The sequence below is a fragment of the Phyllobates terribilis genome, unplaced genomic scaffold (assembly GCF_046119375.1).
Source record: "Phyllobates terribilis strain yellow unplaced genomic scaffold, ASM4611937v1 Scaffold_86__1_contigs__length_6382490, whole genome shotgun sequence".
NCBI classification, from domain to species: Eukaryota; Metazoa; Chordata; class Amphibia; order Anura; family Dendrobatidae; genus Phyllobates; species Phyllobates terribilis.
This window is the reverse complement of record NW_027362846.1, coordinates 79,993-101,265: the sequence shown is the minus strand read 5'-3', so window position 1 is coordinate 101,265 and position 21,273 is coordinate 79,993. Positions and strand designations below refer to the sequence as shown.

General features: G+C 46.5%; 1 protein-coding gene across 2 annotated transcripts in view; it reads right to left on the bottom strand.

Annotated features, from left to right (window-relative positions):
* Positions 1 to 20,304, bottom strand: part of LOC141197741 (uncharacterized) — a 35,597-nt gene extending 15,293 nt beyond the window's left edge. Inside the window, exons 1-7 of one of the 2 annotated variants that reach the window (XM_073662827.1) lie at positions 20,222 to 20,280; positions 9,332 to 9,520; positions 4,682 to 4,815; positions 4,373 to 4,552; positions 4,166 to 4,289; positions 3,985 to 4,082; positions 3,697 to 3,787 (exon numbers count right to left, since the gene is read on the bottom strand). In XM_073662827.1, the coding sequence (XP_073518928.1) occupies positions 3,697 to 3,787; positions 3,985 to 4,082; positions 4,166 to 4,289; positions 4,373 to 4,552; positions 4,682 to 4,774 (586 nt within the window). In that variant the 5' untranslated portion in view covers positions 4,775 to 4,815; positions 9,332 to 9,520; positions 20,222 to 20,280. Of the gene's footprint in view, positions 1 to 3,696; positions 3,788 to 3,984; positions 4,083 to 4,165; positions 4,290 to 4,372; positions 4,553 to 4,681; positions 4,816 to 9,331; positions 9,521 to 20,221 lie in introns of both variants that reach the window. The other variant, XM_073662826.1, reaches the window with a different exon arrangement.
* Between the last annotated feature and the right edge of the window lie 969 nt (positions 20,305 to 21,273).

Sequence of the window (21,273 nt, the reverse complement as noted above, 5' to 3'; positions counted from 1 at the left end):
GGCGGCTTCGGCTAGGCCGAAGTCGCGGCCTAAATTGGGTGCCTGATGCCCAAAGGGACTCCAGGCCGGCGCAGAAGTCCGGGAGGGGGGCTGGATCTGAACCAGACCTCCCCGGATTTAAAGGCAGGGTAGCGGTGGGGTAGAAGCGAAAGGGAGGGGGGCCCTGTGAACCTGTGAAGAGTCCCCCTGAGGCACCATAGAACTGGTGCTGCCGCAGAAACAGGGCGCAGGAAGGCCTGTGCCTCTGTTGCATCATGCCTGCCTGCGCTTCCCCGGCCCCAACAGGAGCCCGCAGTAGGGCTGGGGTCCTTGGTGCCTGTACATGCCCTACCTGAGGCGTTTCAACCTAATACCCCCAGGGGGGGATTAGGGAGGTTGGCTGTCACCATCAGGGGGCTATATCCTCGCCTCGACCTCAACCCAGAAACCGAAAGGAACTGGGGAAGGAGGGGGGTCTCGACTTCGAACCAGCACACGAGGGGCTGGGGAAGAAGTGACATGGGGAATAGCCATCTCGACTTCAACCGTGCACCCTGTATCAAGGGGCCGAGGAAGGAGCCATGCCGGGAGTCTCGCACTAGACCCACTTTTCTTCATCTGTAATCCCATCAGTGAAAACGGAGTAAAGGTTTTACGTGTGCCTCCTATGCGACACTAAGAAAAAACTGGAGAAGGCTGATGCCTTTCAGGGGTGTATACTGCAGAGGAGGAGCCACGGTTAATCTTTTCCAGATTATGCATAGTGTCGCCTCCTAGTGGACAGCAGCATAACACACAAGGTCCTGTGTTCCCCGATGAGGTGACAGAGTAAGTATCATTATTTAACAAGAAAACATATCACAGAAAAAAATCAGCCTTACCAACACCAAATCAGATAACAAATGCATTAGCATTTTAGTGTTGGTTGGGTGTACTGGGGTGTCTGTCCATGTGGGGTGCACTTATATAGTGCTGGACAGCCCTCCTGATCCAATAGTATGGGCATCATCACTATCCTAAGCCAGACACTGTGCATCACACCTACCTGTGTGACTGGCGTCCTATGCAAGCTTCATCTGTGTGCATCTTTAATACTAGGCAACCACACCCTCCATGAATTGGTAGGTTTGTGAGTGGTTGCTCCACCAGTATTTTGCACCTGCGCTGCCCCCACCTTTATCATGGGGGTCTGCGGCATTCTGCTAGTGCATTTGTTATATGATTTGGTGTTAGTAAAGATGTATCTCTTTTTCTGTGATTTTTTTTACATTTTGCCCTATGTTAGCCGTCATTATTCACCAAGACAATAACAGTTCACAATCTAATAGAAAACCTCATAGGATGAACCAGTGGATCGTAGTGTTCAACTGTTAATTCTGCCTCCCAAATGTGGAATAAAAAGCCACCAAACAATGTTATGTAGGCAAAAATAATATTAATAAAAACTTCTACTCATCTCACAAAAAACAAGTCCCCACTCAGATCCATCATCTGTCAATGGAAAACCAGAGGCTTCCACATTATTAGTGGCTTAAAGGCTTTTGAAAAGCAACATGGCTTCCATAAACCAATCCAGCAATATCCGCTCTACCAAAGTCAAATCTCCCCTCACTTCTGAGCCTTGCAGTGCGCCCAAACCACATTTAGCATCCATGTATTTGGCATTACTATAGTGAGAAGAACCCACTTAATTTACGGTGTGTGTCTCCTGGAGCACAATCTGGGCACTATGTGTTGGGTAATGAAATTATATATTTGTAATTTTCACTCTCCATCATCCACTGCGTGCTAATATCCAGAAAGTGCCTGTAGAGTCAAAATAGTCACTACTCCTATAGATTATTTCACTGAGGGTTATAATTTCCAAAATGGACTCACTTTATGGGGATTTCTACTGCTCTGGTTTTCTGACATTTTGTCATATTAGGGCTTCTGTAAATGGTGGGTCCCATCTCCTCTGGGATCTGCTCCTGCGATGTCTGCTTCTCTCACCAGGAGCCGCCTTATTCATCCTGCAGGCGGCGCTGGTGATGGAGGAGACGTCAGAACCAGAAGCTCTGGGTGGTGCAGGCTCTGTCCAGCCAGTAAGATTAGGGTGCCTGGGACCAGTAGTACCATCCAGTCTGGCAGTAAGGGTGTGTGTGCTGTCCAGCTGCAGTAATCTGCTCCCTGCTTCAGCCATTTGGAAAGCACCACACCCTATTAAAGCTAGAAGCATATTGCCGGAAGCTGCCAGATACAGCCTTGTTCTCCTCTGGTTCAGTCCTCTGTGCTCAGCTAACAGCTTTTCTCTGACCTCCATGTTCTGACCCGGCTATCTGACTATTGTTCTTGCCATCTCACACCACAGAACATTAGGTAACACTGTGGCCCAGGCTTAGGGGGTCTCTGTCTAAGTCCAAATCCATGTAGAGGTGTTAAAGGATGATGAGCAAGGCAAACCCTGGGATCTGGAAAATGGAGTAGATAGTGCCAAGCCTGTTTGTGGTGGCCATCTTTTGAGCTGCCAGGTGACAATGAACAGTGTCCCCAATACATTGTGTCTGCAAACTATCCCAGCAAGATCTGCATTCAAATAGCTAAATGTCGCTCCTTCCCTTCTTAACCTGCCATGTGCCCAGATAGTAGGATACAACCGTATATAGGGTATTGTCGGATTCAAGAAAAGGTGGAAAATAATTTGTAAGGTCCATCTGTTTCTTATTATCCTTTGTGAAGAATTCCAAAGTTGTCACCACATAAAGTGACACATGTCAGATTTAAAAAATGGGCCCTGGATAGGAACACAAAACTGGCTGCAGGAAGAGGTTAAATCAGAGTATTTTGGGCACTAACTACTGTAGTCAAAAACTGTGAGTATAGACAATAACACATCTACTGAAATAATCAATCTCAGCAGTCTTCACCAGTAAGTAGTGAGTAACTAGTGGCGAAACCTCTCTGGGGTAATTGGAGTATGGGGCTCGGTGGCTCTTGGCAATCTAAACTATCTTAAGGGACAATATTTTCTGTCAGATGAGTTTCAAGAAGAAATATCAGATGTTCAAAGAGAACTTTTTACAATAGTGCAGAGATGAGGCGTCTTAAATTTAGCTTAGAGATATATCATGTCACAGGTGTAATGTTATTTTTGTTTAGTTTATCACAATCTGGTTTGAAGTTAGTCAGTTTTAAAAGAAATTGAAAAGTCAGGATAAAGGGAAACTCTGCTGTTATTGTACAGAAATTCACACTTGGCCTCACTGCACATTTAATGTTGTCGATCATAAAGGTGAAGTTTGGCCAGAAAGACTGGACCTGGTCTTGTAGGGACCATATGAGCACATTCAGCAGCACAGAAGGGAGAGAAGGTAGATTCATCCAATAAGATATCAGGGATCTAGGAAGCCAACAGCATCATTACCCTCCACTTTCTCTTACAGACCCATCATAATATTTTTTTAAGTGATTTTCTGGCTTTGTGATTTACAGATCTGGGCAGGTAATGTCTCCTAATCACAGGGAGTAGGTGGATCCTCCAGGTTGTAAGTTCTATGGAAAAGGGTTTCAATGCCCAAATCATTTGAACAGTTTTGGGTGGAAGAGAATGTTGTGGTATAGAGGCAAAATGGTGATTACACGATTGTGATACAGCCGGACTACACAACCGATAAAGCAGCCACAGATGGTGACTGAGAAGAATCTGTGATTTCTCTGCATTTAGTGGTTACTACTCACCTGGGTAGTCATATGTAGGAATCTCCTCTTTACACCGCTCATCACCCCTCACATATGTCTCTGTAGTATCAATATGGGTCAGATCTTCACCCTGAAACAAATATTGTAAAAGTCACAAACAGATGAGAAGTCACATCTATAATCAACTCTAATCCTGCCATCTCCACCGTTCTCATTACACAAATAGAAAACATATAATACTGGTGGATAAAACAAGACTGAGCACAAGACCTTCACAGCCGTCTACACATCATAGGGGAGATCTCATGACATCTTCTCTCCATCTACCTGATGATCCTGAGGAACATTGGGATCTTCTTGTTTACAGTCCTGTGGAAGAAAAGGACGGGGACATCTCTCTGGTGTTGTCCTCTTACTGGATAGATCTGGAAGAATCACATACAGGGACGGAATTTATTCTTTACATACAGATAATTATAGGCCGTGTGTATTTAGTCCTGTCTATTACCTGGTGATGTGAGGGACTGGGGAACCTCCATCATGCTGTCTTTGTACAAATCTTTGTGTCCTTCTAAATACTCCCACTCCTCCATGGAGAAATAGACGGCGACATCCTGACATCTTATAGGAACCTGACACATACAATGATACAGTCATCCCCCCGATCCCTTCATAGAGTTACTGTATAATGTCCCAGCATTCCCAGCAGTGTCACCTCTCCAGTCAGAAGCTCAATCATCTCGTAGGTGAGTTCTAGGATCTTCTGATCATTGATGTTCTCATGTATCAGGGGGTGAGATGGAGCCCCAGTGATTGGGCTCAGAGGTCTTCCCCATCCCTCAGACACAGGGGCCTGACTGCGCTCACTAGAGGTCTTCTTCACTACTGTGTAACCCTGGTTATGGAAAGACACATTAATAACTCTCACTCCAGACATTTCCAGAGTTCTCACCTCTCCAGTTCTGTCCATCTGTTATTCCCATAGATAAGAATGATGTAATGTGACGTCATCAGAATCTCTCACCTCTCCAGTAAGACGGAAGAGGATCTCTAGGGTGAGGTGTAATATCCTCTCTGCCATCTTGTCTCTATTCATATTCATCTTTGATGGGTCCATAAGGAAAATTCTCTTAAGTAGAAGATCTTCACTGAGAGGATCTGAAATTGTGTAATAATACAATTACTGGAGATAATAAGGGGAAACATATGAGGAGATATATTATTTTACAGTATTTAGTTTTCTGCTTTACATCTAGTAATAAAACCTATATATTTTATGCCACAGACAGCAAGCAGTTTCTTCCTTGGAGTCTGTAGCTGAATACGTTTCTCATAGACTCATCTTCCATAAAGCTAATTCTCGTCTCATTTACCGACACTGCAATCAGCATTAGCAATACTGCAGGAGATATTCATTACACGTGACATGAGAAATAACTACTTCATGAGGAGGACGACGACATCTTCATCTTCTACTACGGCTCTAGAAACATATTTAGCCAGAGTTCTTCACTGACTACATCTCCACCGGCCGTCTATATGAATGTTTCCCGTCTTCCCCGGACTGTAATCTTCTATCACGTTAGATCTCATGTCTGATTCACACACAGAAGTTTGATACATGGTAAGGTTTTTAATATTAAACAGTGTAGGACTATGCCGAATGGGTTCATTTTACCATGGTGGGATAGCTTTCATGCTCAAAAACAGTGTTACTAAGAATCCTATTTTATTTAAATGCACTTTTGGTTTTTATTTATTTACAGCAGGGTTTATGATCATTTTTCTTCTTATAGGTTTTTTTCTGATTTATGGCCATGCATTTATGTGCTGCATGGATACCAACTTAAACCAAGCTCAAATTCTGTGTTTTTTCACGGGCACCATAGTGGCCCTGTGGGCTGCTGCTATGGATGATACACCCCTAACTATCCAACTATCATATGGTAAAAATCTCATAGTTCCTGGATTTATTAGTATCTGCACGAAGAATGGGGCTAAGTGAGTATTTATTAAAGGGAATCCACTCCACCGACTACCCCACGGCCAGCAAGCATCAGAATCTTCACTGAATAAAAAGCCATTTCTCAGCAAACAGACCTCTAATATGAGGCATGCAGGTATGTATAGATTCACATTTCTATCACCTGTATGTCAATATTAAAGGTCAGATAAGTCCCAGGGGGTGACAGATTCCCTTTCATCAGCCGTGGGGTAATCATAAAACCAGATAAGTATCAAGGTATTCTAAGGTGGTTAATGGTTGTGTAGTCAATGGGAGGCATGTGTCACAGAAATGGCTGGTCTCTGTGATGTAACCCGGAGTGTTTCTCTAGGGCACATAAGCACTAAGAGGATCGTTTTGTGCATCTGGGAGCCGGGTTACGGGTAGCTAGGAGAGAATGGGCGAGTCCAGCTACCCACATACCGCTCCTCTGGGTGTGGTTAACAACCTATAAAATGAAGGCTGTTTGGCACATGGTCTGTGTGTTTGGAGGGAGAAGGCCTCCTGTGTATGTTTGTCTTCAGACCAAGCCAGGACACTAAAGGCTATTTTCTTTTCTGCTTGGCTTCTGGGTTTATGAAGCAATAAACCCACATGAACTTTTAAAGGAACATGCCTCCTGTTTTCCTCCTGTCACACCCAAGTGAGTAAAACCTCCACAATTAGTGTTAGACTTGCGGGCAGCGTTCCCAGCAGAGACGTGTGACTGCTACAGGATGGACTGCAAGCCCTGGGTGAAGTCTGTCGCAAGCCAGCAAGCATCGCCAGACAAAATGGAGGACCTGCTGAAACACCAGGTCCAGTCGCAGCAGCATCAACAGGAGACCAACAGGCTGTAGTTACAGCAGATCCAGCAGCACTAGCAGGAACAACATCAGCAGATGCAGCTTCTGGCAACCGCCATCCAGGGCAGGATGAGCGCTCCAACCCCAGGTCCGACTGATGACTCCCATGTCCGGAAGGCGGTATGACGGGCTTTGCAGAAAATTACCCTGGGGGGATGACGTTGAGACCTTCCTGATGGTGTTTCAAAGGGTCATCGAGAGGGAGAAATTTCCACAAGAGCAGTGGGCAGAGGTACTGTTGCCATACTTGACTTGGAGAGCCCCAGAATTACGCATAGTAGGTGTACTATGATTTAGCTTTGCAGGATGCCAAAGAGTATGGCAAGCTAAAAAGTGAGATTCTCGCACCCTTGGGGTTGACAATTACTATCAGGGCACAGCGGGTTCTTATCACCGGAACAAACCACCTCCGTCCCAAATGTTTGACCTGCTGCACCTGGTCCAGAAGTGGCGCAGCCAGAGGCCTCAATGCCTGCGCAGTTGGTAGAGTGGGTGGTGATGGACTGGTTTGTGCACTCCCTGCCGAGGCCCATACAGCCTTGGGTTGCCCAGGGTGATCCCCGGTATGCGGATGAACTGGTCGGACTGATCGAGAGATACCAGGGGGTTGAAGGTTCCTTGGGAAGGCAGCCCACTACATACTGGAGTTCCCAACAGGGGGTGGAGGCCCAAAAGGTGGTGGGACTTCCAAGGTCCAAATGGACGAGGGAGGTGGTGCCCAAGGTCCATACAGGTGATGTTGTTTGCTGGAGGTGCCCCGGCCCAGGCCATATAGCTGCCCATTGTCCCCTGACCCTTGAGCCGTTGGACTGCAGCATAGGACAACGTTGTTCATATTATGCTTATCCGGCATAGTGTGAACTGTCCACCCAGCGAGGGGCCACAAGCATGTCACGTGAAGGTGAACAGATGGGAGGTAACGGCACTGCTAGACTCCGGGAGCCTGGTGACCCTTATGAGGGTCACCCTTCCTCTCCAAATTATCCCGGGGAAAAAAGTCGGCGTTCAGTGCATTCATGGTGATGCTAAAGACTACCCTACGGGCCAGAGTGGACATTGAAATGGCCCACGGTACAGAGTCCCACGAGGTCGGCGTCGTTCAGGACTTGTTGCACCCTATTATTATAGGCTGGGACTTTTGCTTGTTTTGGGATCTGTGGGGGAAGGGTTCTGGGTTCGCTGGCTCAGATAAGAAAAAAATTAACCCTAATGAGGTATCACCACACCCAGAGTCAGACAGGTTTCCTTTTTGTGTCCTTGTGGGGGATGAGGAGGTAGTGCCCCATGAGTCTGCCATTCCAGAGTTAGGGGTGACCAGCGAGAATTTTGGGTCTGCCCAACATAGGGACCTAACTCTGAAGGAAGCCTTTAATAATGTCACTATTATAAATGGGGTTGCACAGGAGTCGGGGGCTGACACAAGGTTTCCCCATTTTATGATGAGTAAGGAGTTGTTGTACCGGGTCAAGAAAGTGAGGGAGGAGAGTGTGGAGCAGTTAATAGTGCTGGGCCCTTTTACACGGAAGGTGTTGGACATGGCCCATTCACATGTCTTGGGGGGACATCTGGGAGTTGAAAAAATGCAGGAACGGATCGTGCATAGGTTCTATTGGTGAACATTGGACATAATTTCAAAAAACATCACAGTAAAAGATAATACCTTACCAACACCAGGTCAGATTGCCAATGCACTGCAGGATGCAGCAATCCTACATAATAAAGGCAGGGCCAGCACATGTGCAAAATACTGAAGCAGACAGCCACTCACTAACCTACCAAATTCATGGAGGGGGTGGCTGTGTAGTATTATACATGCACACCGATGGATTCTGCATAGGGCGGGCGCCAGTCACGCAGATATGTGTGATGCACAGTGCAAAAAAATGTGCAAAAAAGATGAAAAATAGTGTACAAGATAAATACACCACATGATAAATACCCCACCAGGCCTCTTTAGTGTTGGCTGGGTGAATTGGGGCATATGTCTTGTGGGCTTTCATGTATATAGTGCTTGGCAGCCCGTCTAATCTAATAGTATGGGCGTCATCAATAGGCTGCAAGCCAGACAATGTGCATCACACATATCTGTGTGACTGGCGCCCTATGCAGACTCCATTGGTGTGCATGTATAATACTACACAGCCACCCCCTCCATGAAATAGTAGGTTAGTGAGTGGCTGTCTGCATCAGTATTTTGCACATGTGCTGGCCCCGCCTTTATCATTGAGGCTTGCCACATCCTGCAGTGCATTGGTAATCTGACCTGGTGTTGGTAAGGCATTATCTATTAGGGTATGTGCCCTCGATGAGAAACAAACTGGCCAAATGCATAATATAAGACGAACCCTGGAGCTGAAAACAATGAATCAGACACCAGGTTCATATTGCCTACTCGTTGATCAGATGCAAAAAAGGAGAACAAAGAGAGCAATATGGCAAAACAGACAGCAATTTTATTCAAAAATACATTAACAAAGTGTTAAAAGTCATATGGAGATAACACAGCAATGAGGTAAAAAGAGGTGCCAGAACTAAGGCATCTCCTGGAGATCATACAGTGGGATATCCGACCCTGGCAGGTACATCTAACAGGAGGACAAGGAGTCCAGATATGGGTGCATAGATAGATCAATTAAAAACCCTCCATTGAGAGGGAAACAGCCCCATTGTGGGGCGGGAAATCCTATACAGTCAGTAAAACAGTATATTGAGTCTAATGCAATAATTAGTGACTGACAAATAAAAAATGCACCCATATCAGGCACCAATATATAGTAGATTGCAGTGTCCAGGATGCACCTAGAGTCTAGTACATGGCACTCACCCAAGCAAGCAGAAGGGGAGAAACCTGAGTATAGAACAGTCGGCCAGATCCCAGGGGAGCCACAGAAAGTGCAGGTAGTAAAGGACGCGCCCCGACGCGCGTTTCGCTTCTTCTTTCTCAAGAGGCGCCGTCACGTGCCCACGATGCAGAAATGCTCCGGATTTTTTTTCTGAGTGTTTCGGCATCTCCCTGGCAGAAAAAACGCATGTGGATTGTACGGAAGTGAAGCGTTCTTCACATGCATTTCCCCAAGCGGGTTGTCAAGCGCTTTCCAAGCCATTTTAGCATCACTTGGAAAGTGCTTGACAACTTGGTCACACTATATAAATACATGCAACCGGCATGGATTTATATAGGGTGACCGAAAGAATGGTAAAAAATAAATATATACTTACCTTCTGATGGCCCCCGGTGTCTTTATCCGATGCGTCCTGGCTTGCCGGCAGCTTGCGGTAGACTAAAGGACCTGCCGACGTCAGCGGTCGCGTGACCCATCACATGACTAATTGACGTCATGGCAGGTCCTTTTCAGACCATCGCGAGCTACCGGCAAGCGGAGAAGCATTGCTAAGGACACCGGGGGCCATCAGAAGGTAAGTATAATGTATATTTTTTATTTTATTCTTTTTTTTTTACAGGTTCTATGGTACCCGGGTCCGGAGGAAAGTCTCCTCTTCTCCAAACCTGGGTACCATCCGCACATTGAAACGCATGGATTCCGCATCTGCAGATGCTATGATGCGGATTCCATGCGTTCCAATGTAAGTCAATGGCGGCGAAAATGCCGCGCTAATGCAAAATAATTGGTAGTGTTGCGGATTTTTCCGCAATGATAATCCGCAGCGGAAATTTCCGCAGCATGTGCACAGCACATGGGATTATCATTGGGGAACATGGCAGACCTTCTACCAAGCGTTTTTTAAGCACTTCTGCAGCGGAATTGCCGCTGCGGAAGCGCTTAAAAAACGGATAGTGGGCATACAGCCTTACTGTGATGTTTTTTGAAATTATGTCCAATGTTCACCATTTTTAATGTTTAGTGTTAGGACTTGCAAGTATGAGGACCCTTGACGTTTGGGTTGCGAGCTTGTGTATTTTGGCCAAAATATCGACCAATACCTCATGTGGTGTATTTATCTTCTACACTATTTTTCATCTTTTTTGCACATTTTTTTGCAGGATGCGGCCAGGCCTCTTTAGTGTTGGCTGGGTGAATTGGGGCGTCTGTCTTGTGGGGGTGCACGTATATAGTGCTGGGCAGCCCGCCTGATCTAATAGTATGGGCGTCATCAACAAGCTGAAAGCCAGAAACTGTGCATCGCAAATATCTGTGTGACTGGCGCCCTATGCAGACTCCATCGGTGTGCATGTATAATACTACACAGCCACCCCCTCCATGAATTGGTAGGTTAGTGAGTGGCTGTCTGCATCAGTATTTTGCACATGTGCTGGCCCCGCCTTTGTCATGGAGGCTTACTGCATCTGGTGTTGGTAAGGCATTATCTTTTACAAAGGTTCTATTGGCCCGGGAAATATTTAAGTATTGCAGGTCTTGCCCTACGTGCCAGTTAACCGCCCCCACCTCTCACTTTTGAAGTCCCCTCGTGCCATTGCCCATTATTGAAGTGCCGTTCGAGAGAATTCCTATGGACTTGGTCAGTCCCCTGGTTGAATGTGCTCGTGGGCATCAATTTATATTGGTTATCCTGGACTATGCCACACGCTATCCTGAAGTGATTCCACTGAGAAACTCCTCCGCAAAGAATATATCCCGTGAGTTGATCCACGTTTTATCCCCAACAGGCTTACCAAAGGGAGATACTCACCGACCAGGAAATTCCCTCTATGAGTAAGGTGATGAGGGAGTTATGCAAAGCCCTCCAAATCTCCCAACTGAGGACTTCAGTATACCATCCTCAGACAAATAGCCTAGTCGAAAGGTTTAACAAGACTCTGAAGAGTATACTGAGGAAGGACATAGAAAGGGACAGTAGAGACTGGGACTGTCTCCTACCGTATCTGTTGTTCTCCAACCGAAAGGTTTCACAGGCCTCTACAGGGTTCTCGCCATTCGAACTTCTGTATGGCTGACATTCGCGGGGTCTTCTGGATGTCACAAAGGAAATCTGGGAAGCCGAATTCACGCCCCACAGGAGCGTCATTGAGCACGTTGCTCTGATGCAGGAGAGGAATGTGAAGGTGATGCCCATCGTAAAAGAACATCTCCTCCAGGCACAAGAAGCTTATGCCAGAGTCTACAACCGGTCAGCCAGAGTGAGGCAATTCAATCCGAGAGACCGGCGTCCTCATGCTAATAACTACGGTGGAAAGTAAGTTCTTGGCCAAGTGACAAGGGCCGTATAAGATGGTGGAAAAAGTGGGTGAAGTGAACTACAAGGTTCATCAACCGGGACGACGTAAGCCGTACCAGATATACCACATCAACCTCATCAAGCCGTGCCAAGACAGAGAGGCTGTGGAAGCTCCATACTTGCTGGGCAAGCTAGAAGGTGACGTTGGAGGAGTCGCAATAGCGGAAACGCTAACGAAGGCCAATAAACAGCAGTGTCGGGAGTTGATGCAGAAGAACAGGGATATGTTCTCGGAATTGTGGGGCTGCACAAGGGTCACAGAACACAAGATTCTGACGGAGCCACATGTGCAGGTGAACTTGAAGCCCTATCTCATACCTGAGGCCCGACGAGAGTTGATATCCAAAGAGGTAGCTTGTATGTTGAAGCTCAGTGTCATTGAAGAATCCAAGAGGAGTTGGTCGAGCCTGATCGTCTTGGTCCCAAATCCCAATGGTGAGTGGAGATTCTGCAACGACTATCGGAAGTTGAATGAGGTTTCCAAATTTGATGCATATCCAATGCCACGCGTCGTCGAGCTGATCAAGAGGCTTGGGCCAGCAAGGCACATAACCACCTTGGATCTGACGAAGGGATATTGGCAGATCCCCATGGCACAGGTAGCCAAAGAGAAGACTGAGTTTTCTACGCCCGACGGATGCTTCCAGTATGCCCGGATGCCGTTTGGACTGCAGGGGCCCCTGCAAAATTCCAGAGAGCTATGGATTGCATCCTTGTATCCCATAAGAAATATGCACAACATACCTGGACAATACTATCTTCAGTCCAGACTGGGAGAGTCATCTGGAAAAGATTCAGGCTGTGTTTGATGCTCTGAGGAAGGTGGGGTTTTCAATAAACTCGAAGAAATGTGGCATGGGGAAATAAGAAGCCAAGTACTTCGGATATGTAGTGGGTAGAGTTGAGATAAAACCCCAAAATACTAAAGTAGAAGCAATCCAAAATTGGCTGAGACTGGTGTTGAAAAAGCAAGTCAGAGCCTTCCTGGGAATCGTGGGATACTACAGGAAATTCATCCCAAACTTCGCCATGATGGCCGCACCCCAGACTGACCTCCTTAAAGGGACAAAATCAGCCAAGGCCAAGTGGACTGCAGAGGCGGAGACATCCTTTCAAAAGATGAAATTGGCTCTGTGTTGGCAACCGGTCCTCGTTGCCCCGGACTTCAATAAAAAGTTTATACTCCAGACAGATGCCTCAAATGTCGGGATAGCAGCAGTCCTTTTCCAGGAGATACACGGGGAGGAGCACCCTGTCCTACCTGAGTAGAAAGCTGTCCTCCAGCGAAAAAAATTATTCGGTCATAGAGAAGGAACGCTTTGCTATAAAGTGTGCAGTGGACACCTTACCGTACTATTTGTTAGGTCGAAAATTTAGATTATTATCCGACTATGCTCCACTCAGATGGATGAGGGAAAAAAGTAAAAAAATGCCAGAGTCACCCTCGAATTTGTAGCCCTACAGGACTCCTACTTCCCTGTAGAACATAGAGCAGGGAAGCTACATGGTAATGCCGATGCTCTCTCGAGAATCCCTTGTCTGGTAGTAAAAGGTGTCAAGCCCACGGCTTTAGGCAGAGGGGGGGGGGTATGTAAGGTGGCAAATGGTCGCGTAGTCGATGAGAGGTATGTGTCACAGAGATGGCTGGTGTCTGTGATGTAACCCGGAGTGTTTCTCAAGGGCACATAAGCACTAAGAGGATCGTTTGGTGCACCTGGGAGCCGGGTTACGGGTAGCTAGGAGAGAATGGGTGAGTCCAGCTACCCACATACCTCACCTCTGGGTGTGGTTAACAGCCTATAAAATGAAGGCTGTTGTTTGGCACATGGTCTGTATGTTTGGAGGTAGAAGGCCTACCCTGTATGTTTGTCTTCAGACCAAGCCAGGACACTGGATGCTACCCCAGCTTGTGTGCCACACAGGCCTGGCTGAGCAGAGACCTGTTAAGGACATTTACTTTGTTTGCCTGATCTAAAGGCCATTTGCTTTTCTGTTTGGCTTCTGGGTTTATGAAGTAATAAACCCACATGAAATTTTAAAGGAACATGCCTCCTGTTTTCCTCCTATTGTGCCCCTACAATATGTATAAAGGAAAGGGTATGGTACTCAGAGAATGTTTCAATAATCCGCCTCAACGCATTTTCCCAACAGGTTCATTAGGAGGCTTGATAGAGGGATGATAATTCATGATGTTCAGCATAGTGTGCCTAATAGCCAGGTGCCCATGTTTAAATATCCCACTTCATCCAAAACCCCTCCCAGACTAGGAGGCTCATTCCCATTCCTAGAGGTGAATTGTCACAGGATATACAGAATAGAGTCTGTCTACAATAATATACTGCGCCTACGCTACTTCTCATGAGCTAGAGGTCCGATAATGTCCATCACCTAGTGTGCATGTCGGGAAGTGACGTGCTTTATGCTGAAACACCAGATAAACTGATTGCCGCTACGCCACTCGTACCTGTGACTGCGCATGCCCATAGTTATCATTCCATCTAGGATCATTATCCACAACTGTGCATGCCCAGATGTCTGCGTTCCACACCGGAGCGCATATGGTATTGGATTGCATTCCACCAACAGAAAAATCCTCTCTCTGAGATCAGTATCATGGGAGACTAAAAATAAGTATTGCACATCCCCCCATCATGCAATCGGCATGTGGATCTACTTTATCACTACAAAATATATGGGATGGTGGCCCACAGTATACTCCTAAATGGTCATATTTGACCCCTATTGCATAATTAGAGATACACGAGGAACACCACACTTGTTAGTTACTAAATAGTATAATTGGGATATAACTGATAAGAAATAATTCTGATATAGAAGCTCAGATATCTTGATGAAGTAAAACAATATGTGAACCTCGTTCACAGGGAACTGAGTAGCAATGGGTAGAGTATAAAATGTAATCCGGAATGGGTCATACAAAACAGGCATAGGAAATTTGCTCATTCAGTCCCTTAGGGCCTAGTGAATCCAGTCTGGAAATCCACTCACTTTCCTTTTTGAGGATACATCTATTAAGATCACCACCTATCACATTGGGTTTAACCACTTCAATGATGCAAAAGGAGATGTCTCTTGTTTCACCTCAATGTGCACTGTTCATGTGTCTCACTAATGGGGTGTCCTGATGTCACGCCAGGTGTGATTGCAACGCAGAGAGTCACGCCAGGTGTGAGTGCAACACAGAGGAGAAAGGGAAAGAGAGCCCAGATACTAGGGAAAAGGGGGAAGAGGTGACCTCCTAATCTGGACTAGCATCACCCTGTCTCTCCCTAACGTCCCTATACAGCCTCCACAGCTGTCGCCCATCACATGCCTCGCCCAACTATCCCTGGCATAAGGCTATAGCTGGGGGTGGAAGGAGATGAGCACTAGTTTACCTCCGCTAGCACTCTAAAGACAAAAGGGGAAGACAACACAGGGGAATTACAACTTCGCTTTAGAAGAAACTCCAACAGGGCACACGGCCTCAAGACTCCAAAGAGGACGTGATGCTGCTTCAGCCAAGTTCCAAGTAGAAATGAGTATACCCGGCGACGCCAACATAGACACACCAGGTATATATACACCCAGACTAAATGGAGGTAGAATCTGGGTCCTAAACACAGCCTCCCATCTAGGCAGATGTCTGCATTGCCAAACGTGGAGATCACTTGCAAACCCCTGTAGGGCGACTGTCTGTCACCTCTGACACACCGTGACACTCCAACCATGGAGTATTTCGCCAAAATGCCCCCTCCACACTCCTCTTAGACTGCCTCTTGGTCGTGCATACATAATCTAGGAGGTAGGGGCATGTGGCCACATATACAAGTCCTGAGGTTTTACAGTTGGAATAATCCCTCTGGAAAAAGGTTTCACCTGTAGAAGAACTCGAAAAAGATTTACATGGTCTCATTCAATTACAGTGCTAGCCAAAAGTATTGGCACCCCTGCAATTCTGTCAGATAATACTCAGTTTCTTCCTGAAAATGATTGCAATCACAAATTCTTTGGTATTATTCTCTTCATTTAATTTGTCTTCAATGAAAAAAACACAAAAAGAATTGTCCTAAAGCCAAATTGGATATAATTCCACACCAAACCTAAAAAAGGGGGTGGACAAAAGTATTGTCACCCTTTGAAAAATCATGTGATGCTTCTCTAATTCGTGTAATTAACAGCACCTGTAACTTACCTGTTGCACCTAACAGGTGTTGGCAATAACTAAATCACACTTGCAGCCAGTTAACATGGATTAAAGTTGACTCAACCTCTGTCCTGTGTCCTTGTGTGTACCACATTGAGCATGGAGAAAAGAAAGAAGACCAAAGAACTGTCTGAGGACTTGAAAAACCAAATTGTGAGGAAGCATGAGCAATCTCAAGGCTACAAGTCCATCTCCAAAGACCTGAATGTTCCTGTGTCTTCCGTGCGCAGAGTCATCAAGAAGTTTAAAGCCCATGGCACTGTGGCTAACCTCCCTAGATGTGGACGGAAAAGAAAAATTGACGAGAGATTTCAATGCAAGATTATGCGGATGGTGGATAAAGAACCTCGACTAACATACAAACAAGTTCAAGCTGCCCTGCAGTCCGAGGGTACAACAGTGTTAACCCGTACTATCCGTCGGCGTCTGAATGAAAAGGGACTGTATGGTAGGATACCCAGGAAGACCCCACTTCTTACCCCGAGACATAAAAAAGCCAGGCTGGAGTTTGCCAAAACTTACCTGAGAAAGCCTAAAACGTTTTGGAAGAATGTTCTCTGGTCAGATGAGACAAAAGTAGAGCTTTTTGGGAAAAAGCATCAACATAGAGTGTATAGGAAAAAAAAAGAGGCATTCAAAGAAAAGAACACGGTCCCTACAGTCAAACATGGTGGAGGTTCCCTGATGTTTTGGGGTTGCTTTGCCACCTCTTGCACTGGACTGCTTGACCGTGTGCATGGCATTATGAAGTCTGAAGACTACCAACAAATTTTGCAGCATAATGTAGGGCCCAGTGTGAGAAAGCTGGGTCTCCCTCAGAGGTCATGGGTCTTCCAGCAGGACAATGACCCAAAACACACTTCCAAAAGCACTATAAAATGGTTTTAGAGAAAGCACTGGAGACTTCTAAGGAGTCCAGACCTGAATCCCATAGAACACCTGTTGAGAGATCTCAAAATGGCAGTTTGGAGAAGGCACCCTTCAAATATCAGGGACCTGGAGCAGTTTGCCAAAGAAGAATGGTCTACAATTCCAGCAGAGCATTGTAAGAAACTCATTGATGGTTACCGGAAGCGGTTGTTCGCAGTTATTTTGGCTAAAGGTTGTGCAACCAAGTATTAGGCTGAGGGTGCCAATGCTTTTGTCCGGCCCTTTTTTGGAGTTTTGTGTGAAATGATCAATGATTTGATTTTTGCTTCATTCTCTTTTGTGCTTTTTCCTTGGAAGCAAATTAAATGAAGAGAATAATACCAAAGAATTTGTGATTGCAATCATTTTCAGGAAGAAACTGAGTATTATCTGACAGAATTGCAAGGGTGCCAATACTTTTGGCCAGCACTGTACATGTACAACTTTCTACACATCTAAATAAACCACAGATTCTTCTATCTTGACATGTCCCCTTGGGTGCAGTTTTTTTTTTAGAAACTATGCACTAAACGGTCCCTAATTGACCAACCCTTTCTGAAAGTTATTGTGGGAGTAGATCACACAGCACCCTCAGGTCCAGGTCGGCCACAAGTACATCCTAGTGTTTTCTGAGGATATTAAAGATATGCTCACTCTGATTGTCACAAGTTCCTATTACTTGTGTTATCCCATATTTTTCTTGGTGTCTTGGTTAGGTATGGAGGAGTGTATCTCTCTGTTTTTCTGCAAACAATCGTGCGGAATCCAAAATGTACTGTAGGTACCTTTTTCCCTGAATCTGGTGTTTATGTCTATTGCCTGTATATTAATATCTGTGACATTAGAGCAGTTTCTTCGCAACTGTAAACATTAGCACTTGGATATTGTTTTTTTTTTTTTTTTTTTTAAGGAGGATGGGGTGGTGGCTATCCCACTTTAATAGTTTATGGTAGATGAGTGTCCCTAGGGTCCAAACCAGGGCTGTGGAGTCGGAGTTGGTGCCCATTTTGGTGGAGTCGGAGTTGGAGTCGGTATAAAAGGGACCCACTCCGACGTCTAAAATATGTAGTAAATTGGGTACAATAGTTCAATGCAGTTTGTGAGGAATATTTTTTCATAAGAATTTGGGAAAGTTATGAAATGTCCTATAAATGTCTGTCCTATTCCTGATCTAAGGGTCTAGACTTTTAGCTGAGAAAAATGTGTCTTACTGTAAATTTATCACTTAAACATGAGCCATGTATGAGGGAGTCGGAGTCGTGAAGTCGGAGACGGTGTCATGGAAATTTAGAAGTAGGAGTCGAAGGTTTGGCTTACCGACTCCAGAGCCCTGGCTCCCATCCTGTACTTTCTTGATTGGTACATCAAGGAAAGGCAACTGGTAATAATTAAACTCTGATATAAATCTAAGGCCCAATCTATGGATATTGAGTTCCCTGACAAATTCAAAACATTGTTCACTCGTCCTTGACCAGATGATAAAAATGTTGTCTATATATCTATATCATGCCCTAATATATGGTTGCCACCACTTATAATCATCCCTGAGTATTTTGGTTTCCTCCCACCAGCCCAGGAATAGATTAGCAAATGAGGGGGCACAGGGGCTCCCCATCACAGTAACCCTGAGCTCGGGTAAGTACTTCCTGTCAAAAGAAAGACGTTATGAGTAAGAATTAATTTTAGAAGATTCTCCATGAAGTCATTATGTCAGCTACACTCTACGGATCTCGATTTCTATAAACATCTTACTCCTCTGATATAATCCTCATGCGATATATTACTGTACAAAGCCTCGATATCTAGTAAGGCCTGCTCCCCTACATGCATGTATACATGCTCGAGGGTCTACATGTAGGGGAGCAAGCAAAGGGAAAACCATTGCCGGAGGGATTATTCCAACTGTAAAACCTCAGGACGTTTTCCAACTGCAGGACCTCAGGCGATACTGTGGGAACATTATACTGTGTGAGGGCATCATCCATACTGCATAAGGGGCATAATGGGGGGCATCATACATACTGCATAAGGGGCATAACGGGTGCATTACACTGTGTGGGGCATCATACATACTGCATAAGGGCATAATGGGGGCAGTACACTGTGTGGGGCATCATACATACTGCATAAGGGGCATAATGGGGGCATTACACTGTGTGGGGGCATCATACATCCTGCATAAGGGGCATAATGGAGGCATTACACTGTGGGGGGGCATCATACATCCTGCAAAAGGGGCATAATGGGGGCATTACACTGTATGGGGGCATATAACATCCTGCATAAGGCGCATAATGGGGGCATTACACTGTGTGGGGCATCATACATACTGCATAAGGGGCATAATGGGGGCATTACACTGTGTGGGCATCATACATACTGCATAAGGGGCATAATGGGGGCATTACACTGTGTGGGGCATCATACATACTGCATAAGGGGCATAATGGGGGCATTACACTGTGTGGGGGCATCATACATACTGCATAAGGGGCATAATGGAGGCATTACACTGTGGGGGGCATCATACATCCTGCATAAGGGGCATAATGGGGGCATTACACTATGTGGGGGCATCATACATCCTGCATAAGGGGCATAATGGGGGCATTACACTGTGGGGGGCATCATACATCCAGCATAAGGGGCATAATGGGGGCATTACACTGTGTGGGGGCATCATACATCCTGCATAAGGGGCATAATGGGGGCATTACACTGTGTGGGGCATCATACATCCTGCATAAGGGGCATAATGGGGGCATTACACTGTATGGGGGCATCACACTGTGGGGGGCATCATACATCCAGCATAAGGGGCATAATGTGGGGCATTACACTGTGTGGGGGCATCATACATCCTGCATAAGAGGCATAATGGGGGCATTTCACTGTGTGGGGGCATCATACATATTACATAAGGGGCATAATGGAGGCATTACACTGTGGGGCATCATACATCCTGCATAAGAGGCATAATGGGGGCATTACACTGTGTGGGGCATCATACATCCTGCATAAGGGGCATAATGGGGGCATTACACTGTGGGGGCATCATACATCCTGCATAAGGGGCATAATGGGGGCATTACACTGTGGGGGCATCATACATCCTGCATAAGGGGCATAATGGGGGCATTACACTGTGTGGGGGCATCATACATCCTGCATAAGGGGCATAATGGGGACATTACACTGTGGGGGCAGTAAAGGGGTCCTGTACTATGAGAACAATACGTTTCCTCCCTTCCCGTCTCCATAGTTGGGTCGTATGTATCTATTACAGGAAACAGAACAAAAACCTTATGATTCTTATAAAGGGGCAACACAAGACCCCAAAAGAGTCTCCGTGTTGAAGGGGTTAATGCCCCCTGCGCCCAGTAATGGGGGATCTCCACATACCTCCACCTGCAGATCCGCCACCACATATATGGCTGCTCTGTGCGCACAGGACCTGTGATGAGGTCACAGGAGGGGAGGAGTCAGGGGTCACATGATCAGGGGCCTCAGTGGATGCAGGACTCTGCTGTGCTGGTTGTCATGGTGCTGGATGAGCTGAAGTTTATGTGTGGGGTCAGGAGGGGTTTACAGTGTGGATGTAGCAGAGCCGTGTGTGTACGAGGTGTACGGAGCGAAGCCGCGTGTGTACGAGGTGTACGGAGCAGAGCCGTGTGTGTACGAGGTGTACGGAGCGAAGCCGCGTGTGTACGAGGTGTACGGAGCGGAGCCGCGTGTGTACGAGGTGTACGGAGCAGAGCCGTGTGTGTACGGAGCGGAGCCGGGTGTGTACGAGGCGTACGGAGCGGAGCCGTGTGTGTACGAGGTGTACGGAGTGGAGCCGCTCGCGTAGAAGGTGTACGGAAAGGAACAGCGTGTGTACTGAGCGGAGCCGTGTGTGTATGAGGTGTGCATATCTGTGCGCTGTAAGGTGGCTGCCGGACAGGTCGTGGACGGGAGGTATGTGTCCCCGAAGTACCAAGCTTCGGTGATGTAGGACCCGGAGAAGCAGGCTCCAGCACACATAGTGCTGAGAGGGAGTTAATGGGCCCGGATTAAAGGGCCGGGTTTTACGAGCAGCTGAAAAAGCTGGGGGAGAGGAACAGCGTGTGAGCGAGGTTTATGGAGCAGAGCCGTGCGTGTACGAGGTGTGCGTATCTGTGCGCTGTAAGGTTGCTGCCGGACAGGTCGTGGACGGGAGATATGTGTCCCTAAAGTACCAAGCTTCGGTGATGTAGGACCCGGAGAAGCAAGCTCCAGCACACATAGTGCTGAGAGGGAGTTAATGGGCCCAGATTAAAGGGCCGGGTTTTACGAGCAGCTGAAAAAGCTGGGGGAGAGGAACAGCGTGTGAGCGAGGTTTATGGAGCAGAGTCGTGCGTGTACGAGGTGTGCGTATCTGTGCGCTGTAAGGTTGCTGCCGGACGGGTCGTGGACGAGAGGTATGTGTCTCTGAA